At 39.9% G+C, this 27374-nt stretch overlaps 1 protein-coding gene across 5 annotated transcripts in view; it reads left to right on the plus strand.

Moving 5' to 3' along the window:
• The window catches only part of FARS2 (phenylalanyl-tRNA synthetase 2, mitochondrial), a 233810-nt gene that overhangs the window by 68254 nt on the left and 138182 nt on the right, over positions 1–27374 (plus strand). For all 5 annotated transcript variants that reach the window (XM_027666787.1, XM_027666792.1, XM_027666790.1 and 2 more), the window contains one exon: positions 269–400. In XM_027666787.1, coding sequence (XP_027522588.1) covers positions 269–400 — 132 coding nt within the window. The remainder of the gene's footprint in view (positions 1–268; positions 401–27374) is intronic.

Here is a 27374-nt window from a genome sequence, read left to right on the forward strand (position 1 = left end):
TTGACAAATGATTGATTTGGTTTCAAAGGGTACTTGAATTGCACAAAGCATTTTTCATATTAGAAAAGACATGGTCATTTTTTTCCACAGGTTTTAAGATTTATCGCCTTGCATGACTGTTGTAAATTAATTTGTTTGCTATTTATTTTCTCTGGATTGCTGTAATTGATATCATTAGTTGAAGGGCAAATTTTACAGATGGTTGGAGGGATGGCCTTTTAAGCATACACCCTTTAATATTTATTTATTTATTTAAACACTGCTACAGGACTACAAGTCAGATGGGTAGATTGCTACTTTCCGTTTACTCACCCTTCCTTTGAGATGGAGATCAACTTCCAAGGAGAATGGATGGAGGTCCTGGGCTGCGGGGTCATGGAGCAACAGCTTGTTAACTCAGGTACTGAAACTCCTTTACTTCATTGACATCTCTGTTAGCAGACATTTCCAGAGCAATCAGCTTCACAGTCTGAAATGTCCCCTTCTACCCTGGTGAGCACAGACATATCCCTCAGGTGGAACGCAGCCCTTGCATGCTGTGATTTCAGCAACAACTGAGCAAGTGATCTGGAGCCTGCAAACAGAAAGCTTGCCTTTTATTTTGTACAGTGAGGAGACAGACAGATGTCAGCTTTAAAAGAGAACCTGCAAATTAGAGTGTGAGGTTTCTTTTTCTTTTCCAAGAGGTGTCAAGTGCATTCATAGTTATGATTTTAAAGTATCATTAGCAAATAACATCGCCTATTATTTGGAATATCAAAGTGCTCCTGTGTCTCTAAAGTATAGAAAGAGGAATGTGCTATTTTTCATATTGCTATTTGGTCACTGGGTAAATGGTAGGTAGATTTTTGCCTTTGTTTTGTTTCCCTTCTCCTTGATTTAGTTATTTATGAAGTTGCAAACTGCATTAAGAGCACATCATTTATTTTAATTGAAATTATTACACAGAAATTTCACCTGACAATTTTGCTTTCTAAAATTTATAAGTATGGAAGAAAGAGAGGAGAAATTGGTGGATTTTTTTATGTCTAAGTGGAAAATTTTGTGTGCTTGCTTTTTCATTTGCTGAGAATAGGTAATTCTTCGTTAGTGTAGGACAGACTGCGTGTGTTCAGACCTTTGTCATTCAGTATCTTCCTGTACTATTTATTATGTACAGAAGACTCTTGGAATATCATTTGAAAGCAAGTATGCTTTCAGATAGCCAAGTTAATACTCAGTTGAATTTTTTGCCATTGGTTTGTTAAGCTATTGTTGTATTTTCATATGGTCTAAATTCTTCCTGTTGAAATCCAAGTATGATAACTATGAATTACTTAATTTTGGCACTAGTTACTTGGCACAGCTTGTTTTCCTCAAAGTTTACATGTATTTTAATGTGATCATTTTCCTTTTAAAAGGGTATTCTCTTCCAGAGTTTCTCTCCAATGAATTAATGATTTATGCTAATGTTCTTTCTCAGGTTATTATTTTCATGGTGTGGTAAATATAATATACAGCTTCTAATGAGCCTTAGAAGTGAAAGACTGCTGTGTAATATTATTTTCATCAGATGTAACAGAACAGTGTCCAGGCTTTCTTCTTGAAAAGCTTTTATGTTGCTCAATTCTTAGGTTCTTTTAATAGATGAAAGAAGAGATAAGCTGTGGCCTCAAAACAATGACTGTTTACATTTGTGTGTGTGTGTATGTGAATGGATGTACACGAAACACAAGTCGTTTCTACAGCAGTTTTTTTGGTAACTTTATTGTGTGGGGACTTCAATAGCACTTGAAATTTCACATTATTAAAATGTTAACGCAGATCAAGATTTGCCAAGGGAGGTACAACCAGCCTCATTCTTGTCATTCACTGGGCAGTGGGAATGATCCAGTCTTCTGGACCATTCAGATTTTCCATGTTAACAGCAAACAAGGTTTCTGTTGTCTTGGTGTGTAGATGAGCAAATACTAAAGGCTGCAAGTATCATTTCCATTAAAGCCAATCCACTTATTGATTGTTTTTTAGCACTTGTTTGCATTCAGGAAAGCCTCCTACAACAAATAAAATTGAGAATATGGTGTTATTTACTATTTTTAACAGTGAAAGTTGCTATTTTAAAAGAAAAACATATACCTTATGACAGTGTTTTTATATAATTGTTGAAAAAATATGAACTACTGCAAAGGTGCACTGACTTGTCGGGAATGATGTTACATGCTCCCCTAAGTCTGATGGTGCTAAACTAGAATAAGTATTTGGTATAAAGTGAACACAGAAGATAATTTTGATAATCAATTTTCACTGAGTTTAAAATCTAGCTTATTGTACTGTTTAACTTCCCATTTTTGTGTTCTTTTTTTTCGTCCTAAACTATACCTGAATACATAATTTTAATAGGAGTGCTATTTATAAATTTTGATGTAGGAAAAGTTATTTTTATTCTCATTAATACAGAAACTTTGCACTATTGTAGGAAGTACTCTTAGTTTTAGGACCATGATGAGGATACAAGGAAATTTTGTGGTTCAGTAGAGCTAATTTCAATTAACAGCACCCAAGGTATTTATTTCTGTACTTCAAGAGTTTGTTATCCAAGATTTGCAAAGCTGATGTTCATCAATAGGTGCTGAAGTTCCAAGTCTATATGGTGTTCTAAGGTTCAAACCTTTGAATACAGGATGTTGCTTACTCAGAGGCTGTGGTCACATAGTGTTGCTTAGTAACTGTGAAATTGAAAGCAGTTAGGGTGTGATCCTTTGCTGATGAAAATCAGTGGCAATGTTCTCAGTGCTCAGCATTGCGGAATATGGTAGCTGGGGATGGAAGCAAGAAAATTGAACTAAAGTTTACCTCAAAACCATGAGACTAAAAACCAGATCATTTAAACCCAAATGAAACCAAAGAGCAAACAAACACTCCCTCCCCCGCAAAAAAACCGCAACCAACCAAACTAAACAAAACAAAAAAAAGAGAATTCCTTAACTTTTTGGTAAAACTTCTCGTGATGTTTTTAACTCCTGAAGTATACCATAAAATAATGTAAGGGTGGCACACCAGATCCATCCAACGTCCAGGGCATCCCTCTATCACAATGATATTCCAAGCCAGTGCCTAAAGATGAGTAGAACAGGCATGGTTATGCTGATCCTTCCCTGATATGCTCCTTCAGCTGCCTGTTTCCTGAGCCGAAAATGGTATGTTTGTTTTCAGTAGTCATTGTGGAATATTCTTCCATTTCTTTGTCGAAATGTTTTTCAAATCCCAGTGAACCTTTACTCTATGCAGTGTCTTGTAGCAAGAAATTGCATAACTTGCATGAGGAATTACTTAGGTTTTGTTCTGACCAGCAGCTTAGAGTTACAGTTAGAGCTCTTCTCTCGTGCAAGAAGAGTCAGTGAATATGTTTCCTTTTACTTTGTTTAAACCACTCAATATTTGTTTAGATCTCAGTTGTCACTGACTTCTTTCGAAGCCAAAGGGTGCTGGTCAGACAGTCCCTCCCTATGTGGGAGCCTATCCATATGTTCTGATAGTCATGATCACTCCTGCCCGCATCTTCTTTAGGCTTCTTTTTTCCTTTTCTGTTAATTCTTAATATTAATTTTCCTTGTTGACCTTTAATGAGCCTGGAGTCGAAAGAGAGAGGAGGTTTTGATAGGATGACTGCTGTAGATGATTGTTTTTGGTCACTGGCTGGTGGTTGAAGCATCCTGGCACACAGCCAGCCATTCAGCTCTGGGTGGCAGCTCAGGCTGAGGTCTCATTTCCTAAAATTCTGAATCATGAAGGTTGCTGTATTTAGGCTACCAGTAAGAGGAATTGGTAAAACTTTCCTGCTGTATGTAGATTTTTCTACCTTCCACATCAGAAAGAAACACTGATATTTACAGTCTTAAAAAACAATTTTATTTTATAAATATAACACATTTAAAATTTTTCCTTGTCAGTTTGAAAGGAGTAAGGAATGGTGTAGGGGTTTGGAAGAGGAAATGTCAGCTTTCCAGCTTGAATAGTAGGAGATGGCATGGCATTAGCAAGGAAATGAGCAGGCACTGGGCTTTCAGTGAGGCTATGGAGAGAGCTACTTGTCAACAGCTTACACCCAGTTACAGTTTTAAAAGTTGCTGGGTAGTCCTGGTTTCCCAATTGTGTGTAATATCCTGAATTTATAGCAAAGATAGTTTTCCTAGTCTCTTGTTAATTTTGTGAGTACTTCTGATGAAGAAAAAGTTGCTAACCTTGTCTAAACATCTTCATGAATACTGTTGAACACAACAAAAGGAGTTTGTCATAACTTCTGAAAATCACTGCTTTTGTTTTAAAAGGTTGAAGCTTATTTGTCATGAAATCTGATTCTTGAAGTATAAGTCTTTGGAATCCCCTTTAACATATCAGATGCAGGACTTATTTCCAAAATTTGAATAGTGCTTGGCCCAGGGCTGCCACCTTCAGCCAAATAGAAGTCTTAACATGTAGAACTTGTTTGACTTCAATGCTACAGTAAATAAATCTTTCTTTACTGATTTATTGAAGATCATCAAAATTGCTGTCTGATTTCTTTACTCATTTATTGAAGGACATCAATTGCTGTCTGAGGGGAGTAACAACTTTTAAGTTCTTAACTTGTTCACTCCTTCTTGGTTTGGGAAAAAGGATTATGAATTTGGATATTTCTCCATGGGCAGCAGGTTAGTAGTTAACTGAAAAATTATGTCAATGTTACTTTGCAGGCACAGAACTGTTTGGGTTTTTTTAAATTTATGAATATGTTCTTAAATCAAATATTAGTTATAGGTGAGTTAGGTTCATATATCAAGCAGCAGGGGGTGTTTTGGAGAAGGGGAAATGTAATATCTTTCATCTATTCTTTTTTTTTTTTCCTACTCAGCTATTGCCTGGTAAATTACATTAAAATGTTTGAGCAGATGGTGCATGTGGCTTCAGTAGTATGCCGGCCCATGTTCTGTCTCTGCTAACAGCTCTCTGTGGGGACCTTGAAATAGTTAACGCTATGTCTGCCTATATGGATATAGTGTATAAGGGTAAATATAATGCATTTAAAATACATTCCTCAAACTCTTCAAGGTGAAATTAAAGTTACAGAGGTATTGGTGTATTGGACACCTGGGGCCTCCCAAGAACATGAGGTAAAGCTGTTGGATTGGCTCCTTCTTCCCACACGAACCTTCAAAGCGATTTAGCTCTGCTGTGTAAGCTTCACAGCTCCCCATACCAAACCTCTCAAGGGTCATTTTAGGTCACTGTGTGTCTTCTATGCAACCACACTACCAAAGTACCTTGAATCTCCAGCCTTTCCTGTGCTTATTTTCCTGAGACCATTATGAGCTAGGGAAGTGTCATCATTCCTTGTTTATGGGCTGGAATTGAAGTGCACGGGAAGCTAACACGTGTGCACACTGCAGACAAAGAGTTTAGCTACCTTAGTTAAAGTTAGCTTTCCTACAGTCCTTATATACTCAAGAGAGAGAGAAAGTCTGTGTTTTGAATGTATGGGGCTCTGTAGGTCCATCTTCTGGGCAACTTCTTTCTATGTCTGGCTGCAGGGGGAGGAGCAGAGTCTCCTAGTTTAGGCAGGTATCTGAAGGTTAGGGGAGTATCTCACAAAGATACAATGTCTCAGATGAAACAAAATTAAAGGGAAATTAAGAAGCATCCCCGTTTTACTGACTTCCCAAGGATCTCAGAAACCTGTTGAAGAAACCGGAGTTGAATGCAAGCTTTATAGCTGAGCTTCTGGGTCACCTTTGTCTCTATCCATCTTAGTGATTTACATCTGCACATAAATGCAGATGTGTGTGTATGTATAAAAACCAATACAGAGTGAGACAAATAAAACAAATCAATGACCAATTAAGTACAGAGTGAGACATATTTGGCTTGTTTTAGTTTTGTTGTGTGGTTTTCTACACACACACACACACACACACAGTGTAAATCAGAAAAACTGATTGCCACATCTGGCTAAGTTGAGAAACCTTCTGTTGAGCTGGCAGCCACTGAAATTTTTCTTTGCTTAGTCAGACATGGAGCTGGTGTGGAGTTGTGGGCTTTTATAAAAAGATATGATTGAATTTTTATCTGTGTTCTGCAGCATTTCATACAGATACTCACAAATGTATGTCCATGGCACATCCAGAGATGTGTTTACCCAAGACAATGCTGCTCAGTTTAAAAGTGAATAAGTAATATGGCAGATAACCTGTTTTTCACTAAAAATCTGTGGTGATTCAGCGTATCTGAAGGAGAGGAGCTGTGATTGTAGTCACCTGGGTGGCTATCAGCCTCGCCTAAGTTGAGGGTGTGGAGCAGCAATTAGCTGTTCTTAGCTTGTAAATTAAGGGGTGTGGAGGGGTAATTTAGCTGTTCTTAGTTGACTACCACATCTATTGACTGTAAAGGAATCATCCATAGCAGGAGAGAGCCACTTTCTTAGACTAACAATTGGCACCACCCTTCTTCATGATTGCAAATCTAAGTGCTGGTTTGCTAGGCATCCCAGTACTGCAAAGGGAATAGATACAGGACTGCTATGTACGTACACAAGAGCTGGGCTGTAGTTTGTGTTTTAAATTTTGGCAGGATTAAATCTGGACTCTTAGGACTTCGGAGGTTCAAGTTTCTAAGGAGCATGTATTTTAAAATTGGAATGACTCTTATATAGAAAAGCTATTTCTTCTAACTCCTTTCTACCCATTCAAAGAAGAAATTGGAGAGAGTTTATTTCCTGCATTTGGATGGAAATTGCCTTTTGGGTTTGATTTTATTTTGGTTTCTTTTGAAGTGACTGTGAGGAAGTCTTAGTCTTGCCTTGATAAGTAAGCCAAAACATAGAAATGAGTTATACAGTCGTGATACTCCCATCAATCAAAGGGTGCACTGTTTCATTTGTTATTTGATTCACTTGTTCTGTTACCTATGGCTACCTCACCAGGTCTCATGTGTGTGTTGTGTTATAAAATTAAACTTTCCCTTTGCCCTTCCCTTTTTCTTATCAAGATAATTTGCCTGTTGTCTTCTATTTCATTTACAGATCTATTTTTAAAACTGTTTTTTCATCAAGTTTTTCATCCAGGAGGAACCTATAAAATTTTCAAAATGTTGCTTTCTCTGATTTTACTTTGACAGATTCATTATCTGTGTTAAAGTTGGGGTTTTTCAAAAGAATTAATATAAGCTTGCTTCCAGTCTTTAGTGTTTGTATATATTGAAGAAATACAGGATTGCATTTAATGACAATTCTATTATACCTATTTCTGGTAAATGTGTTATTTATTTACAGGAGTATCTTGCAGGAGAACAAGTAAAGGATTGAATCTTGGAAATAAGTAGTAGTTATAGAACTTGGATGGCCATTTGAGTTTGTGGCTCCATATGATTTTTCCAGCTTAGTGTTAAGAGTTGTAATGTCAGTAGATTTAGAGGGTAATTTTCCCTTTCATGGTGCAAGACTACATTTTTATTTGGTATATAAGTTCCTTGTCTTCATAATTTAGAAAACTACTTTGTCTTCATGCTTCATTTTCTCCTCCATAAAAATGTATGTGAAGTAGGGTTAACTCAGTCTAACACAAACCTTGAAACCAGTGAGAGTGGTTATTTGACTGACTGGTAGGTCTTTCCACTGAGTGAATGAAAGCTCCCCCTAGCATATGTGAGCTGATTTTAGTCCATTTGGAATCTAGAAAAGAAAAAAAGAGACAGTTGCATATTCCAAAGTTTCTGTTGCCTTTGAAGCAGTTTGCCCATGTGTATGTATTGCTTCTCCTTCCCTTAAGTTTTTTTAATCAAAAGTAAATTAAAGGTTTAGTAATTCACTGATTTGTCTCCTTGGGATCCAGTAGGAGGACTAGAGCACCACACACAAGAGAAGGCTAAATAATGATGAATGTGGTTTATTAAGCAGCTCCCAAGTAAAAGAAAGTGCTACTCTCAAAAACCTTGAAGAGCAACAATTTATAGCACAGAGAAGGTGTTTCCCTTGGCTTTATTTATGCAAATGAAAATACAGCTAAATAATACTATTGAATTACTACACTGTTATGTGGTGAATGCTGAATGTTTTTAATCAGCCAGGAGTTGGTTCAATGAGCCTAATATAATTCCTCATCAGGCTAGGATACCCTGTGGGTATTTTTGTTGCGTTGCAATATTCATTTTTGCTGTTCCCAGGACATTTATCAGGACTACCCAACTGAGGCTGGAGAAGAGATTTTACAGGCATGCCTCTCTAACTGTTCCTGACTCTGCTACACAGAGATCAGCTGAGACAGTTTCAGTTCATCTGAGATTAGATCAAGCATCTTGGGAAGTGTTTTCTTTTCACTAGGTTGCAAATACAAACTTGATTTTTCATTTCTGGAGGGGGAGGTCTTGGTTAGGGTTTTTTTGTTGTGCCTCATTTCTTGTCTTTGAGATTCATAGTTGGTGAGAGGAATGGGTGAACACAGGTCTCCTCCTGTAGGCTGAACGAGCAGCTCTTCCCCCTCTCTGCTCTGCCATTGTATTAAGAAAATAACAAGCCAGTGGTAGCATGTGGATGGTAAGCCTCCCAAACTCCATGCCATTTATCAGAGTGTGTCCAGATGAATCATGAGGCATGTGTCTTTAGAGGGCAAGGCATGGGGAAGGGAAAACCTGAGCATGTTGCATAGCTGAGGGAGAGCGGCAGTTTTCTAGTATTGACAGCGTGATTGTGGCAGCAGCCCAGGCTGAGCCAGTGGCACCAACCTCTCGTGGCTCATTTCACCTGGAGACTGAGAAGATTGGATTGCTTACCTGTCCGTGTGCCAGTGCATACTGATCCATTGCTGACCACGCAAGCGAGCCTTGTCTGGAGACTGTTGTTTGAATTGCATGTAAGCAAACACAGAACAGCTCAAGAGCCAGAGCTGGGCCACCACTTCTCTGTCAATTACTGCCTGTTAACAGAATAACCTTTCATGTTATTATAAATTCTAGTTTTGTAAAAGTATATAGCTCAGCCCTGCTGGTGCTATTTTGGCTTATATTACTAAGAGTAACTTACTTTCAATTTTGCTTGGGCTTCATCTTCAGATACCCAGATTTACTTTTCCTGTTTAGCATTCATAAACAGGCACTGTCTACAAGAAGTAGAGAGGATAAAACCTACAACACATGAATAAAAAGGTGTTCAGAAGGAAGTGATAATGCTGTGAAGGATAAACATTTTTCCAGAAGGAAGGAAAGAATCTAGATCAGGTTTGGCACCTCCATGCTGCTGGAAGGCAACTGCAGCACAGCTATGGAGAGGAGACAGCCCATTCCAGGCAATGTACCAGCTAGTTTTGTGCAGGATTTGCTGCTATACCTGAAATGAATTAGGGAAAAATGCCAACCTTTATTAGCACTTTTCCCCATGTAAATAACAGTGACAGGTTACTAATAGATATTAAAGCAATGTCTCCTTTTTCTTGAACAGAATGGATGCTATAAATTATGTATTCTGATGACTATGCAGTGAGCATCAATAATAAGTTTGATCCAAAGTACTGTGGCAGAGTCCCAGGAAACTTTTGTATGTAACAACAAATGGAATTTAAGAAGTAATTGTGGAAGTCATCTTATGCCTATTTTCTTTTTGGCCAAGTGGAGGAGGGAAAGTACTTGTTTGTTTCCTTGCTTCTGAGGACATTGGGATAATTTAAAAACTTTAGTTGAATATTTGAAAATCTATGCAAGTTCTATATTCCCTGAGTCAAAATGTTGGCTTTATCAAGAAAAAAACCAACAACAAATGAATAAAAAGCCCATAAGCTGGTGAATACAGTTTTAGAGCTGTTGAACTCCTCACCCTGCAATAACTTTTTTTTCCTATTTATCTTAAAATTGTGGGGACACATGAAAAAGTAACAAAAAATATGTTTTCCAGCCCTGAAGTTTGAATTGCTCATTCAAATGTACCAGTCTTCTTTATGCTAATGACAAAGATTGTCACTGGCACAGTAATTCAGAGCTTTTTCTGCTAAAAAAAAATTAAAGTGGCTTTACTGAGTTTCTTTTAGAACAGTGATTGACATAAAATAGTAGTGGGGGTTGTAACAGACGAAAAGTTAGTAGGATCTGCTTAAGTCAAGAGACTTCAGCTAGGACTTTGACTGTACTGCTTGAAAAGTATTTAGGTAATGAATTATTCCAAAAGAAAAAGTACAGTGAGGAGAATCCTTTTCTCATATTAATTCAGACTTGCTTAGCATGTTTCAAAAGTGACAGTCAAAGATAAACTCCTGACTTGGACTCCTTTTTTTCATCTCGGAGAAATATATTCTTAATATAGTACTGCTGTGTGGCTCACAGCAGAAGCTACAATTGCCATGATATCTCTGCTACTCTATTAGAACCCATCATATCACAATCAAGACAGGAGCAGAATTAGTCGCTTTTACGAGTGCTAAGTTGGTTTCTAGTCTTACTGAATAAAAGCTGGTGATCCTAGAAAGGAAAACTGTATTCTAACTGTATTTACACTTGCTGCTGCTATTTTTATTTATTTAGTAAGAGGTGGCAGCTCACCTTACACAGGAGAGTTTATTTTCTCTAGGGTGCTCTGCTTGCAAGATTGTCCTGTGCCTCTCTTGTGGTTATTTATTTATTTGTTTAGTTCCTCGCAGCCTAAAGTTCAGAGAAGATTTAATAACTCAAGGTTGCAGGTCTTGCACATCGTAGGTGCATGAGCAATAGGAACAAAGAAAGTGAGAATTTACTAGAGCCACTCCAGAACAGGAAGCTAGAGCTCACTTAAGCCATCTGAAGATTCACTTAATCGTACAGTAGTTTAAACAAAAGTTACTGTGCCTACCTTGCTCTCAGCTTTCACAGATCACTAGTGAAGTTGAGCAGACTGCCCATGTTCTGCATATGGCTGACTGGAGGGACTGTAAGCAAACATTAGAAAATTGTTGTATTATCCTCTGTAGATTTCCTAAATTGTTCTGCGCCATGTATGTGGTTTTATAGTACAAACCAGGTGATGAGAGTGATGCACGGGTGAGTATCTGGGTTTATTAAAAGTGACCCTATGAGCTGCTGTCCTAGTGGGATTAGGAACAAGCTGCTCTTTTTTTCTGGTAGCATGTGATGCTGAGTGGACTGGTTTCTAGCTCAAAAGAAGTGTAATTTATGCTGTTTCTGTACAGTTAGTTAGTACAAAAGGATCATAGTAGAAAGATAATTTCTTGTATATCCTGGGGTGGAGAGAAAGAAGCCGGCAATAGGATATGACTGTGGGTCAGTGAATAGAAAATAGAGTGATTTTTGTGGTGTCCCATCAATAGTTCTGTATTTTTCATCTTTGTGTGGCTGTCACAGAAGCCTTAAGTCTTAAAAACAGGAGAGGAAGAGTAGAGGAGTGTGCAAGATCATCAGTGGACACAATGTTTACATACACATGACTGGTGACTGCTTGGTTTTGTTTTTGTTTTTTTTTTAATTATTGCTAAATTACACACCTTTCATAAACTCTGGTGTTGCCCTGGAGTTTCTACCAGATACTTTTAAGCAACTGGTATTAAAAAAAAAACAAAGGAGAGTGCAATTAGAAGATGAGATAGGTGGAAATTCGGGTTATCTTTCACCAAGTTTAGGAGCAGTTCCAGAAGTAGTGCAACCAGTCATTTCCTATAGACCTGTGTTGGCGTTCTGATGTTGGACAAAGAATGATCTCACATTTTTGCCTCTTCTTCATGGATCAATAACCATCAGAGACCTCTCCCTTCCAGTGTTCTTCATTGTATTGACCATTGGGTTTATCAGAGGAAGAGAAGGTACAGCAGCCACTTGCAACAAGCATGCCCAGAGCTTGAGGTCATGATGGCATTGGTTTTGTAGACTAAATTAATAAAATAATTCTTAGAGGTAGAAACACAGTTGCAATCATAAAAAAAAAGCACTTCCTTTACTTCACTGACAGCCTCTTGTCTTCTTTCCATGACACCTGCAGGTGTGATACTCAGCAGTAAGAGAAAATCAAGAATTCTTTCCTTGAAAGGCTCAATTTTGAAAAAGCTTCTGTTCCCCTACAGTGACCTTCTTGCTGCCTTATGATACTCTGCAGGAAGAGAAAATCAGCAACTCTTTCCTTGAAAGTCTCAAATTTGAAAAGCTAGAGTTCCCCTACAATGACCTTTTTGCTGCTTTACTCCCATCTCCCTTTCATTATCTCTGTTCTCATGAGGCTTAAAGAAAAATGCATACACCTTAAGTTAGGGAAAAGCTCTGTGAAGGTACAATTCACAGGTGGAGTTTAAGGAAGGTGAACTAAGGGACACTGAATCTGTAATTTCTTTTATGTGTTCCACACATCTGTGCAATACGGAGCTGGAAGGGCCTTCCCAGGCTCCTTGGAGACACCCAAAAGGCTTTGTAGCAGAAGAGAGTAATTGCAGCAAGTATGCTGGCGGCTGAAGGACAACCCCAAGATGATTTTCAAACCACAGTTGAGGAAACTGTGTCAAGGAAGACAGCAGGGGAGATGCCTGCATGAGCTCATCAGCTCTCTTCTCCATTACCTGTGGAAGTCTCGTACAAGACACTGAATTTGGAGGGCTAGGATTTGTCCCAGGCATTGCTTTACTCCTGGTTCTGGGCTTATGCCTTGAACAGGAAAGGTGTTTGACAGGTGATTGAAGGCCTCTGTTGATGGCCTGCAACCTGGTCCACTGACTTTGATTTTCTTGCTCAACTCCCAGCCTGTTCTTGTAAAATGACACTTTTAGTTTGGATAATCTGCTGTACAGACATGCTTGCCATGTCTGCAGAGGTGTGAAATGGAAGCTGAAACCTTCCTCTGGGAGAGGAAAAGCATGATGAGGAGTCATTGTGAGGCTAAGGGTGGGATTAGAATAAAATGCTGTACTAGGAATCAGTATGAGGACTTGACCACTGGTGAAAAGAGGGAATAAAAAAGATGCAGTAGCTGTTTCTTGATAGCTGAAGTTTGAGACATGGTAGCAGCTGTAACTGGAACAGAGAAAAGGTCTAAGGAATCACAGTATTTTTTTAAATTTATTTTTGTTTGGGTGTTTTATCTAAATGAAACTTAGAGGGGTTTGGTTTTGTTCTTTTAAGGACATGTCAACTGAAAAACCTTAAGCTGAAGCTGTAAAGTCTGATGACTTGAAGGAGGTATGTTTTCCCAAGACCTTGCATTTCTCTTCCACTCTACCTTAGCCTTATTAGACTTCAATCTTCCTGCAGAGGAGTCCTACCTTACTGAAAACTCCTCACTTATTGTTGGCCATCATGCAAATACCTTCACGACATGATGCTTTGATACCAATCCAGACTTGGAACACCTGTAGGTATCATAGCTTTGAGAAAGTATTAATATATAGGTATACTAGCAGTGTGTCTTCTTCAGCTGCTGAAATGCATCCATTTAAACCTTTCTTTGATGAACTCACTGGTTTTTTTGGTGGTGGGTGGTTTGTTTTGTTGGGGCTTTATTTGCTTTTTAAGACATGTGAAGAAAACATAATGGAGAGGAACACTGACTTTGGCTGTTCTTGGTGATAGAAATGTGACCAATCTGTGTTATCGTGCTTAGATGCCCTCTCTTGGATAATAATAAAAATGGTGCTGCTAGGTAGCAATTTTCAACAACATGCCTTAATAGTTTTTATAAAAGCTGTATTATTAGGCATGTTTTACAGAGGAGGAAAGTGTGACACAACTCAGTGTAGTGAGTTGTCCCATGTCACCTTACCATCCACTCAGAAAGAGACTGACCCTCTTGGTTGTTTGCCATCAGGGTAACAGTACTGCTACCTTGACACCTTCCACTGGGAAGGTAACTCTTCACACCATGTGTTTCTTTTTTTCTACTTTTTCATTAAAGTGTCCTTTTCTGAACATTTTAATTAATTCTAAACATTGATCTCTGGCTCAGAATGTTTGCTAGTGCTGGGCTTTTCTTTTGCTTTTTTTTTACCTGAGAAGCTCTGAGCTGGAGGAATTAACAGAAACTTTGAGTAAAGTACGTTCCAGTGTTACATGAGAACTCCCTGAGATTCATAAGACTTCTTTTAATATCCACAAATTTTATTTTTGCAAGGGTTGTTTTCCTTTCTTGTAACACATAATTGGCTTGGTGTACTTGGACTGATGTACTAGAAAAGGTTTGGAAACCCCCCCAAAATTACATGTTAACAATTTATCTGGAATTCAGGGGTGCTCAAATTCTGCATGTTACATTATAGTTAATATGATTAGATGTTATCAAACAAGGCAAGAATTAAAATTGATATGGGATTATCAGTCCTTGCATGTCAAGATGATCACTGACTTGCTTGGGTTATAGCTGCTGAAACATCACCTGTAGTCACATTATTGCATAATTACAGCTTCTGGTCTCTGTAGCTGACAAAATGCCAAAACTACCAGATCCTTAGATCTGATCCTGTTGTAGGAGATTCCTATATATGATAAAATTACTAGCTTTTCAAATCAATTCTCAAACATTCTAAATATGTTTGTAGTCTTGGTACCATCTGCAGAATAGTATACAATTTCGTATAGGGATATGCTGTTAGTCTCTGTCTTGGTGATCAGTAGTCACGTACATAAAGTATGTAGCACTTTTTCTGCACTGAGTAAGATTAGAGCACAGGCATGCTTACAGCTAAAAATTGGTTTATTTGATTTGGTGTTTGTCTTCTGCACAAAACTTGCGTAGTTAACTGCATGGAAGGAATGATATCAATATTAAAACTATTCAATAGCATTTGCTTGAACTTAACATCTCTGTTGCATTCAAAGTTGTCTTCAGTTTGCTTGTGTATGAAATGGAGATAATAACTTATTGACTTTTCACTGTTGTTTCAGTCTTGATTAGGAGTTGCAAAATGCTGTCATACCTACTGATGGAAGTCAGTCAGCAAGTGCAAAGTAGCTTGGGAAGTCAGCAAGTCTAATCAGTAAACCTCTAGCTGGTAGAACTAGAGTGGCCCAGCCTTGGATTTTAGTGAAGAGTAGCCAACCCATGGCATGGATGCCAGTGGTGGCTTGTAAGCAGGTGCCAAAATGGTGTGCCATAGGCCTGGTGCAACGTTGAAAGCATAGACTTTGGAGAGAGGCACAGCCTCTGACTCCTGGGAAATGCAAAACCGAGCAGGTCATAGGAAGAGCTGTCTGATATGGAAGCAAGGCTTATTGACAGCATCTTGTCTTTCTGAAAGGTAGCATCATCCATCCTCTTCTGAATACCTACCAGCATGCTCAGTTTGGGATGGAAAAATACAAGGTGGTATGCTGCCCTTGTTAAGTGGGCAATCTTGCTTACTACAGGCATGGATGATAGCTGGTAGGGCTTTTCCTCCAGCAAAAAGAGTTACTAGATGCTGTGCTTCCAGAGGCAGAGCACTTGTGCTGTGAGGCTGTGAGGTTTCGTAGTTAATGCTATTAATCAGTGCAAGGAGCCCCCCCAAAAGGGATTGCTGTTCTTGAGCATGCACTGAGCAAATAAAGAGTACAAAAGAATCCCCACTGCAGAGCTCACAAAAACCAGCACTGACCTGGCAAGTAAGGAGCAAACAAACTAAAAAGTGTAAGAAAAACTGATGCAAGTTGTCATCTTGGGCTTCCTAAATAAGGTAATAGCCTTCTGAGTATTACTGGTCACAGTGCTGTCCATCAGACTGCTCAGAATGTCCCTGCTTTACCAGTGTGATCCAAGGTCTGCACTGCAGCCACACAGAGGAGACCTTTGCTGGGCATTATTTTACTAGTACATTTTTATATTATTCTTTTTACTACCTTGAAGATAAAGATATATGCTGACAAGGCTCATGCTGAAGGATTCTGCTTTAGCTCTCTGATCAAAATTTAGAACCGTTGTCTGCCGCACAAACTCATTTTGAGAGGTATCCAACTTGAGCAGTTCCAGAATCTATTTGTCATTGTTGTTTAGAAGAATTCGAAGTTTTTGATGCATTTTCAATCACTACTTACAGCACTGTAATGTTTTCACAGCACTTGTTTTGGCAACTGTGATCCTTTGCTGCATAAGTGGTTTTTTTTTTTATTTTTCTTTTTTTTTTTTGGTTGTTGTTGTTGTTTGTTTGTTTTTTTACTCTGCTTAAAACACTCTCTACTTGCAGCAGCTGTGACTTAAGCTCAGCAAGGTAAAAAGGCAGCATTTTTATTGTTGCTGCAAATCTTTCCGCACTGGGTGCTTATAGGTACCTGCCAATACAGCAGCCTCAAAGCCAGCAACACTGGTTGCAAAGACTCTGTGGGGGCAAAGTGAGACTAATGCCTATTTCCATCCCCTCTGGTGAGAACTGCTCGGAGCAGAGAAAACCCCCTCTGTCCTCCCCAGCACGTCAAAATCCGGCAGCTAGCTGCTAATTGCCTTTGCAGTGATTCACATGCCATCTGCCATTGCTGGGATCTTTTGTCATCTGTGGTGGGCTATAGGCAGTTCCATAAACTTCATAAGGTTCTTCTGTCCATGACACTGACTCAGTGCAGCATGGTAGTAGCAAGGAGACTGCTACGTGCAGAAATGAATTATGAAACTATTTATGTGCTGTCACCCATTCTTTTGGCTTTGAGAGAACAGTATTCTCTGGGATAGGGAGGGGGGGGGGAAAGGCAAGAAATATTATTTCAGTTGTGTGCCACTAAGTGTTTCCCCGCTCTCGCAGAAAGCAACTCATGGATGGTGGGAGAAAGATGTCAAAAATAATGAAAAGTGCAAAGGATTATTATGTGTGCGTGTATCACACTGCATCTGCAGTCCAGGGGCGAGTAGAGGAGAGTGTGACCTGCCCATGCAGTGTCTGGGGAGGCGGCGGATGCCCTGCTTGCCTTGTGCCTGGGCAGGGAGCGGGGAAGGCGCTGGTCCTGTCGCAACTTATGTAACGGTTGCATAAGAGTGCTGGTGGTGTGACTGTCAGAAACTTGGGGGAAGGACAGGATTTTCCCTCCCTTTGCTTCCTTATGGCTTGAATCAGAAGCTAAGTCTAGGATGCTGTTGTTTACTCCCCTGTGTAGCTGGCGATTCTCCCTCCCCCACTCAGAGGGACCAGGGGGGCTCCTGCTGTTGTTTAATCCTGCCTTGTTTTTGCTCTTAGTTCTTGGGTTTTTTGGTTGGGTTTTTTTTTTTCTTTTTTCTTTCTTTTTTTTTCTTTGCATGCATTTACATTTTGATAATCACTATTACTGCTACCAAAGCTTTCAATAATTAAATGATCTATCAGCATTTTCTAAAGCCACCTGGATGATTTGCTGAAATTCCACGCTTTTAAAGTGGTCTCTTCAAGGCAGAGATGCTGCAGAATCTCATCTGTTTTTTTCCTTCCCCCATTCAAGCCTTCTTTGAGGATGCTGATATGCATCATCTATAAGTGTGACATCCCAGGAGCATAAACCAGCTTAATATGTTAATATGTTAGGAAAAGGGGTGGTGAGGGAGGGTGAGAACATGACATTATCCAGTCGGTCCATTCAAAGCTGCAAACCCAATACTGTTTTTGCAAGGACCCAGGCGTACACCATTGGAGGGTGTCGTACACTTCAGTCCGTGAATAAATTGCTTCGGGAACAAGAAGTCAGAAGGTGACTGGGAATGCCGGCCCCTCATTCCCCAGATGAGCTCTTTGCCAGCTGAGCTGAGGTCACTTGGTTCACGTAGCTTGGACGGGCAGTGGCACTTTGTATAATCCTCACGACTGCCTCCAAAGCGCCGTGGCACTGATCCTTCCTGCTGCTGCAGGGCTGCTGGTGCAGCGATTTGTTAGTTTCTGGTTGTCACTTGCCTTTGAAGCAGGAGGGGAGCTTTTGGCTCGCCCTTTTGTGCCTTATGAAACGCATGTAGTTACCGGAGTCGGTGAAGGCGAATGGGTTCGGCAGAGTTGACGAGGTGCTTAGAGCGATGCCTCCATCCGCCACAGGGTTCCCCCGGGGCCGGTCCCGTCCCACCGGCGCACCCGCGGCGACTTTGGGGGGAGCGGGGCGGCAGCTGGGGGCGCCGGGCGGAGAGCGAGAGCCCCGCCAGCCGTCCCAGATGGACTCCTAATTTCCTCCCTCGCTCTCCACCCTTCCCCCTACCCCTTTGGCAGCGCTGCTTCCTTAAAGGCAGCAGTACCAGCTCCCGAGCTCGTCCCCGAGGGCGGGATGCAGCCGGCTGATGGGCAAGGAGGGCGGGGGACGGGGGACGGGGCTTTGATGGAGGCGTGTGCGCCGCTTGCCGCCGGGGCTTTAGTGGGTGTCGTGGGATTTGTCCACAGCATATGCGGTGCTGTTAATGATTGAAAAATTACCACAACAATTAGTCATGGATCGCTGAAGGCAAGGCCCCCAAACGCTGTGGACAATGTGATTAAATCCATGTATGTGACAATTAACTCTCCAGCAGGTTTATCCACCAAGGAGATGGAAAGATGATGGACAAAAAAAAAAAAAAAAAAAAACCAACCATGACAGGCGAGAATAATGTGGCAGAATGGGTCCAATACAGCTGGCACTATCAATTTTAATCTGACACTGAATTAATCACACTTGGATTAATCCTGTTCGTATAGCACCATTCTGGTTCCCTGTTTATTTATATTCTTCCTCCATTGTGTGCTACACAGTGGCATGACGGATTTAATTCCTGTCCGTTCCATGTTCTTAAATTTAAAAGGCAAATCCTTCAGTCATGCCATGTTTGAGGTAGTCCATGGTGCAATTATCTCATAAAAAATGAGCAGAGTCCAGATGCACCATGCCATGAATCCCCTTCTGTATCACAGCTGAGTAATTCTCAATAAATATTTGTTCACCCAGTATTCTCACTGGGTAGATCTAGTCCTGCCTGTCTGTCCAGCCAGCCAGACATGCAGACACACAAATAATGCTTGTGCATTTATGTTGCTATTGGGTAAAATTTGGTGCACGTTCATTGGTGGTTCTCATTGTGCTTATGATTTTATTTTGTGGCACCCAAAGCAACCCTTTTGTAGTGTTTCAATGTTATGTTACTTTCCAGACTGGAAATGGAAGAAGGGCTGGTACAGGAACTGAAGAGGGCAGGTATAGAAGATCTGGCATAAAATTCTTTGAAGATTAAGACTTTTAAAGGAAAAGAAGTACTAATGTTTGCCGGAAGCTACTGAAGTCTTGAAGAAGAAACAGTGTGTATCAGTAGACAATCTACTCAAATTAGCCAACTGTGTACCCTTTCTAGAACAGTAAAGATAGTTTGCTTGCTACGCTGTTGCTATGCCTGCTCCCTTACAGGTCTCTTGTTCAGAGAGTGGCAAGTGCCATTTAGTGGCTTAGACTAGCCACAGCTTAATTTTACCTGAAACTGCTGCAGACCTCTCTCTTCTGTCATCTTTCCCCATCCTTCCCACTGAAAATATGCGAGATACATAACTATGTTCTTAAACAAAATGACTTAAAGGCTGGTTTAAACTGTCAAGAATCCTCTATTTATGTATCAGTAGTTTGAAAACACAAAATAAAATTTAGCTGAACCATCTTCTTTTAGAGTGATAGTTCTTGTCCTGTGGTTGCTAGTGAACACCATCTCTACTCCTACTCTGACCTGTGGGCTTAACCACAAAGAAATGAGCAAGTCCTATGAAGGCAGTGGGCAATAAAAATATCAGTGACCTTGATATGTAATTTAGTTCCCAAAGGAACTTTGTCTTTCTGTTGACAACGTAGCTTTTAAAAGGTCGTTTCAAAAGGGGTAGGTGCATAAAGCTAGAGGATGTGAATTTTGCTTCTTGTGTTTATTTTCATGTGAAGGTAACACTCTGCAATGTGGGTAGAATGGATGTCCTATTCACTGATAGAAAAGTCCTAAGTGAAGGTCAAAAGAAATTGGCTCTAGTACCTCATGCACACCAGAAAATTTTGCAATAAGTTGTAGTTAGAATCTCAGTTTCACCCTCAGCAGTAGTATTGAATATCATAGCCAAAATACAGCCAAATTTGAGATTTGAGTCAGAGCTGCTTCTTTCATTATGGCTTTCAGTCATTCTCCCACTTCATACCTTTCTGCATCTGAGGTCCGTATCTGGATGTGGTTGAAATGACTTTTTTTGTCTTTTTTTTTTAATCACCTTTGTGAAAATCTCTGGGGAAATAACAACCAAAAATATTTTGAATGGGGAGGGTTTAAATCCATGTCTCCTGAAATAATGATGATGGAAAGATGCATAGCAAGCAGTGGATATTAGGTCTGATCTAGCAATAGTTTGATTCTCAAAATGTCCAAAGCAATAGGAAAATGGTTTATTTGGGAGCTTTTTGTGGTGGTTTCTTTTTTAAAAAATTTCTTTTGTCATTTGGCGAGATCAGTTTTAGGTTCTGATCTACTTAGATCTTCTGGCATCTGAGAAGAGGAGCTGAAAGTATTATAAACTTGTAGCAGAGGATTGCTAGCTCTGTTGGGTAGCAGGAATAAAATTGACGCCATCAATATCAAAATACTGTCTGCACAGGTGACATGAAATACTAACAATATTAATTTAATTTCTTCTATTATCTTTTCCCTGCTCCCCCATTCCCCTGGTACGGTCTGGTGTTTTGCAGTTGAATTTGCTGCTGCTGTTTGATGGATAGCAAATACTTGCTGATTACGTAACTAAGTGACAACTATGGAAGTTATTTCTTTATTAAGCAATTTATCAAGTGATTAGGAGACTGTTTATGTAGACTCTATGAACATAACACCAGTAGTTGAGTACATTGGTAGGAAGAAAGTATGAAGTGGTTTGACATGCATTTTTTAAGCAAACTTGGTTTCATTTATTCTGAGACTTCAAATCACAGAGATATGATGCATTAAAACATTATTGCTTGGGGCTTTTTACATGGGGTGATGCATTGGCCAAATGCACACTATGTTTTACACCTATCAACATTTATTTAAATTTAATTAAGACTCATTGGACTGATTTGCTGTGCCTGCATTATAAATAGAGCAAGAGTGACTTGGCTTAAGTTCGGTTAGCAAGAGTTGAGCTGCACTGTGCAGTTTCAAAATCAGTAAGTGCTACTGGCACTCTTAAAGTTCCAAGTAGATGCTTCACATGTGGCAGTGCTCGCGATCTGTGTCAAACCTGTGAACGAGAGCGTTGTTAAGCATTTTGTGTGTGTGGGTGTTGGGGTCAAGGAGCATCGTAGAGTGTGTGCACGTGCTGATTGCATGGATCAATGTATGAATCAAAAACATGTTTGCTCACTGGCAGAAGAGATGAGCTTGGAATGGAGATGAGGTAAGAGGGCTACCAAAAGGAGAGTAAATGTTCTGAGTACACAGAACTTGAGGGTGATATGGTGAACTCCTTGGTACCCAAACCTGAACCACTGAGGGGATTCTTCGGGTCTTTCCAATGAGGATATTTCCTCAATTCAAGCCACGGTGTACAAAGAGGAATAATTCTTTTTTTCTTCATTGTCTCTCCCCCACCTCAATATGTGTTTTTCATTTCCCTTCGCATACATGGAACTGGATGGGAACAGTGCAATGTCCCAAGTGCCAAAAATATCTCAGTGTGACTGTGAGAATAGAACTACTTAAACTACTTCAGTAGTCCAAAAGGGCATAATAATCCAAGCATCCTTCTGAGTCAGCACAAGGGGAAGAAATGCATGGGGAAAAAGTCACCAAAACTTTGGAATTAAAACTGTTGATAGAGCATTCATATTCTGCTTTCCCCCCTTCCCTCCTAACTGATCCTAAATTTTCCTTTTTTAATTTTTTCTTTTTGAGTTTTGGCTACAAAACACTACTTGGGTCCCCACCCGAATGTTAAATATTCTTCTTGGGAGGACAAGTGAAGGTGAAGTGACAAGAATAAGCCCTGGATTGAATGTGTGGAGAAAATACCATGCTTTTGTTGGTGCTTAGTTTTTTTATGCAATAGATTCATGTAAATTCAAAAGGCTCTTTTGCATTATTAACATACCTCTAGCTTGGCCATCCTATGAAGAGCAATGGATAGCAGTGTATTTGTTGACCCATGTATGGCTGCCCATATTTGGTGTGTTATCTTTGGCAGCACACTCCCTGGTAGTTGCAAGCCAACTCCAGTCTGGAAACTGGTAAGACATTATTAGCATTTGGCAGTGCCTTTGCTAGTAAGTTCTTTATTTCTGCATTTTGGATTGCTGGAATATTATTATTGATTTGTAAAGAATTTGAGCTCAGTGAGAAGTAGGAGACATAAAACCTCAGAATGGTTGGGTTGGAAGGGACCTTAAAGATCATCCAGTTCCAACCTCTGCCTGCTGTGGGCAGGTACACCTTCCACTAGAGCAGGTTACTCAAAGCCCAATCCAACCTCACCTAGTGTTCTAGGTGATGGGGTATCCACAGCTTCTCTGGGCAACCTGTTCCAGTGCCTCACCACCCTCACAGAAAACAAGTTCTTCCTAATATCTAATCTAAACCCACCCTCTTTTAGTTTAAATCTCTTCCTCCTTGTCCTGTCACTACAATGCTTGTAAAAAGTCTCTCTCCATCTATCTTTTAGGCTCCCTTCAGTTACTGGAAAGCTGAAATTAGGTCACTCTAAAGCCTTCTCTGCTTTAGAGAACAATCCCAATTCTCTTAGCCTTTTCTTATAGGAGAGGAGCTCCTTCCCTCTAATCATCTTTGTGACCCTTCTCTGGACTCCCTCCAACAAGTCCGTGTCCTTCCTGTGCTGGGGAACCCAAAGCTGGATGCAACACTCCAGGTGTCTCACCAGAGCAGAGTAGAGTGGCAGAATCACCTCCCTTGATCTACCACCTCGAGGTTTCTCTTTTTGGAGGGGGTTGTTTTCTTAGCTTCTTTTGGTCAACAAGTTGGTGGTAATTAAAGCAATTTTTTGCCATTTGAAACAAAGACTAAAGGATGATACTGCTATTCCTTGGGGTAGTGCAGAATAATTCCATATGGTCTTTATTTCATAGTTCCATTCGTAAGAGTTTAGATCACCCCTTGGACAGATTTCATGATCTGTGGGCACTACTGTATGTACAAGTGTAGAGTATGATCTACAAGGGTGGAGATGAGGTGAATGAAAAAGGCAGAGTATCATATTTTACTCAATGGTTTTGTGGTACACTCATGATACATTCAGGATATAGCAAGTTGATGTAAAGGACCAGGTTCTCAGCTGGTGACTTTCATAAAGTTCTCTTTTCTTTAGCCAATAGAGAAAGAGAGCAGATTCTAGACAGAACAGCCAAAATCTTATCTTTTTTTCAATAATGATTCTGCTAAGGTAAATTTAGAACAAAGTTATTGGTTTTTATTCCTCTGAAACAGTTGTAAACCAGCAGACAATATATAAAAACTATGTAAATATGTGTTTATTTATGTGTGTCTGTGTATGTTTATATATTTGAGTACATGCACGCACAGACTCTTCCAATTTTTCTGAAATGCCAAACATGTTTTCTACAGATAACATCCAAATATAGACTGTGGGCGTTAGTACTAGCCTTTCTTAAAATGCATATGTGGAATTGGATGACTAAAGAAGTAGAGAGGAAAGAGAAATGATTTATTGCAAGCTATCTCTTTGCTTTTACTTATGTTAATGTGCATAACCAACTAATGTATTTGACTGAAAAGCCTTGCTTAATTTATATGTGGGTTTATTATAGAAAAACTTTCAAGGAACATATAATATAAAAATCAGTATATACTTTTGATTCTCAAGCTGCATATGCTACAACTTTCTGAAGACATTGATAAGTAGGATGCAGATTTTCGAGTGATATGCTATTTGATAGACACCCTCTTTGTCTTTCTGTCACACCACAACAAGCTAGTCAATTTTGTGTGGGTATGAATTCTTTATTACAGGCAAAGAAAGTGTTTGTGTTGTGCTTGTTCATATATTGCCCAGCAGGAATCTTGGAAGAAACAGATCTGCCTTTACAGACTTTCCTGGTAACAGCAGTATCGTGTGGTACCAGTGAGCACTAGGTAATTCACCTGCATGCTTCTCTACCAGCTGTACACCTCCATAATTACTCCTCACCTTGGCTTTAAAAAAACACCAAGCACCACAGCCTTGAAAAAGATGTTTGGTGTGTATATTTGAAACATAACAAATTACAGAGTTACAGAATTGTTACTTGGAAGGGACCTCTGGAGATCATCTAGTCCAAACCCCTGCCAAGGCAGGGTCACCTGGAGCAAGCGACAGAGGAATGTGTCCAGGTGGGTTTGGAATGTCTGCAGAGAGGGAGACTCCATGACCCCCCTGTTCCAGTGCTCTACCACCCTCAATGTAAAGAAGTTCTTCCTCACGTTGAGGTGGAACTTCTTGTGTTTTAGTTTATGGCCATTGCTCCTTGTCCTGTCACTGGGCACCACTGAATGAATGGAGTCTTTCACCATCCTCTTTGAGATACTTATGTGCATTGATGAGATCCCCTCATCATGAGTTTTCTCTTCTCCAGACTAAACAGGCCCCGCTCCTGCAGTCTCTCTCTTCATAAGAGAGATGCTCCACTCCCTTAGTCATCTTTGTGGCCCTCCACTAGACCCTTGCTTTGTGCAAGGTGCAAGACAGCCAACAGAATTACAGTTGCTAATCCAGTTCAGGGATTTGCGTAGGACCAATGCTTGTGTACTTGGTCCCTGTACAGCCTGATGCACGGAGCTTGTGCACTTACAGTATTTCCTCACAGCACATTGTGCTGTGCATAGAACTATTTAGCTCACAGGAAATGGAAGTATATTAAAAATACTTTTAACATTTGCCCTTTCCCACTCCTAGCTGGCTTACAAACATCCACCTTTCCTAAGCAGAAGTAAATTCTTTGTCTGGCTGATTAACTAGGACGAAATTATGTCTTGAAGACCTTTGTGAGGTCATTATTGAATCTGTCTTTTCAGAACATGAATGCACCACCTGCCTTTCATAGCCCAGGGGAGCCTAAAGGCAGTGTGTGTCTTGGAGCACACAACAGAATAGCATCTGCATACTGCCAGACTGATCTGCTAATAGCCAAGGGAAGGAGCGAATTGATGCCAGGGGTGAAGAGAAATGCTGAAACCTTGCAAAGTGTTAAGCAGCACTCACCTATTTATTAGACAGCTAATGCTGCCTGTAGCGTTACCAGTGGAGGATAAAAGAAGTGGGGCATGCTGCAGATTGTTAATTGGTCTTAGAGCTGCATGTTGTAATTACTAGCTTACTTTCTTCTCTACAAAGGAAAAATATATCCCAGAAGGGACCAAAACTGAGACTGTTTTCATCTGCTAAAAATCATGTTATGTTTTAAACATTTCTATTGTTTTTTGTTTAAGAAAGAGAAAAATAATTTTGCCATCAGATTGATAACCTTCAAGAAGGCTCCTATCTGTTTTTGACACCTTTAATGATCAAATGTTTGTCAGGGAACACAAGTTCTGTGTGTGTGATATGTTAGTGTTTTAAAAATAATCCCACAACAAAAATGTTTAAAGTCAACTTGCTGGAAATACACAAGGTAATTAGTCAGTTAAATTGCTTGTGATTTTTGTTGAGGGTGGGTAACTTTCAGTTGACTGTTAATTGACTTCTAAAATCTTAATAAGTTTTTTTTCTTTTCTCTGAGAGCTTCCATTTCATCATTATTGTCTTGCAGTTTGGTCCTCTCCAGTTATCCAGTTTATGCAAACTCTGGATTCTTTGTCCAGCTACACTTTCTCAGTTATGCTCCCATTTACTCTGTGCCTTACAGGCTAAGGATGAAAACAGTTGCAACATTAAACAGGAAATTAAATTGGTAACTGTTTTATTTGAGTACTTATTCTTGGGAAATATCCTCTGAAGTAAATTGATTCAAAATAGTAAGGACAATGTCTGGTGTTTCTACTGTCTGACAGTTAACAGAATATTTTGCCAAGTATTATCTAGGTAAAGATTTCACTTTTAATTTAAGTGAACAGGTAGTTTATATCTTTTTCAGACCTGTCTGCTTGTTGCAGGTTGGTTGTAATGGGTTAGCAAACAGTTCTAAAACTGAGTTCCTTGATGCTGATGGACAGATTCACTGGGAGCAGGGGGAGACAAGAAGGGGATGAGATCTCATCCCCATTACTACCATTAGGTGCCGTATCTGTTCTCATAACATGAAGGGGGAATAGGTTGCAGCCCTCTCTTCTCATCATGATTGTTTTCTTCAGTCCTGATTTGTGCTTGCAATATCAAAAAGAGAAATCAAGCCTATACTTCTGCATTTCCCCTCTCTACCCCCACCCTTCAGGCTCCCCCAGCAGGCACAAGAACCTCCTCTACCAGCCCCAGCTCAGCTTTCCCCCTGCTGGTGTAGCAGATTTACCTCCCACACGAGCAGCCAACTTTGGCTTCCCCTCCAGCTTTGTTGGCATTTAGGGTAGAGACAGGTAGAACATATTGAAATAAACTTTTGGCTCAGTTTAATGGTAATGTCACACTACAGCCCCTGAATCATATGGCCTAATAGCAGCATCAGATGGAAGACATTCTTTCCATTATGCATTTTTTCTTTTTTTTTCATATCTAGAAATAAATGAAGCTTTATGTTGGAGTGAGTTTTTCCTTCATAAGAAGGCTTGTCTGCAGCTAAGGACTCACTGCATAAATACTTCTTGCTTGCTTAAAATAAAGACAGTGCCTTGAAAACAATTTATGTGGAATTTCCTTCCTAGCTTAACTGACAACTTAGCATAGTAGTGTTTGGTTGCTAGAGCACATGCTTCTCTAGGAGACAGGACAAGCTTCCAACTGTGCATGCAGAAAGCTTTTGAATTTGAATTACAATTAATTCACGTAAAGCATGAAATAAAAATGTCATGTTTGGAGGAGGGGTATTGTTGTTTATGCAGTTTTGCTAGAAGACTCACAGAACAAATGATTGGCTTGTACTACAGTGCAGTATTAGAACAAGAAGTGATTGCATCATTAGCTGACAAGTCATGAGTGGCCTGGATGCTTTTGTTTGTTCCCATGTAAAACCACTTTGAAGATTAAGGTCTGTCTACTATGTCTCTCATCCTTTTTAACATCATATTCTGGTAGCTGTTACAACTTTACTTGGCCTGTGATAATTCACTGAGCTATCAACTGCAAATAGTTGTTCATCCTAAGTAGGTCAGGCATATGTAAGAGCAAAAAGTTCAGATCATGAGGGAGAATATTCTGTGACCTGAGTTTTTGAGTAAATTAATATTTTACTTCTGTTCATAAAGGGATTACGGTCAGAACTATATCGATTGGTCTGTGTCTGTGTGCACGTGCTCTTGATTGCTTGACAACCAGGCTCTGCTTTGATTTTTGGATTGACAAAGGTAATGATGCTGGAAGGCTCACAGACAGGAGAACAAGTGGCCCCCAAAGGACTTTGCTGCTACTAACCAAAAGCAGAAACAGCAACGCATCCAAACATGC

The sequence above is a fragment of the Corapipo altera genome, unplaced genomic scaffold, assembly GCF_003945725.1.
Source record: "Corapipo altera isolate COAL_440 unplaced genomic scaffold, ASM394572v1 97, whole genome shotgun sequence".
NCBI lineage: Eukaryota > Metazoa > Chordata > Aves > Passeriformes > Pipridae > Corapipo > Corapipo altera.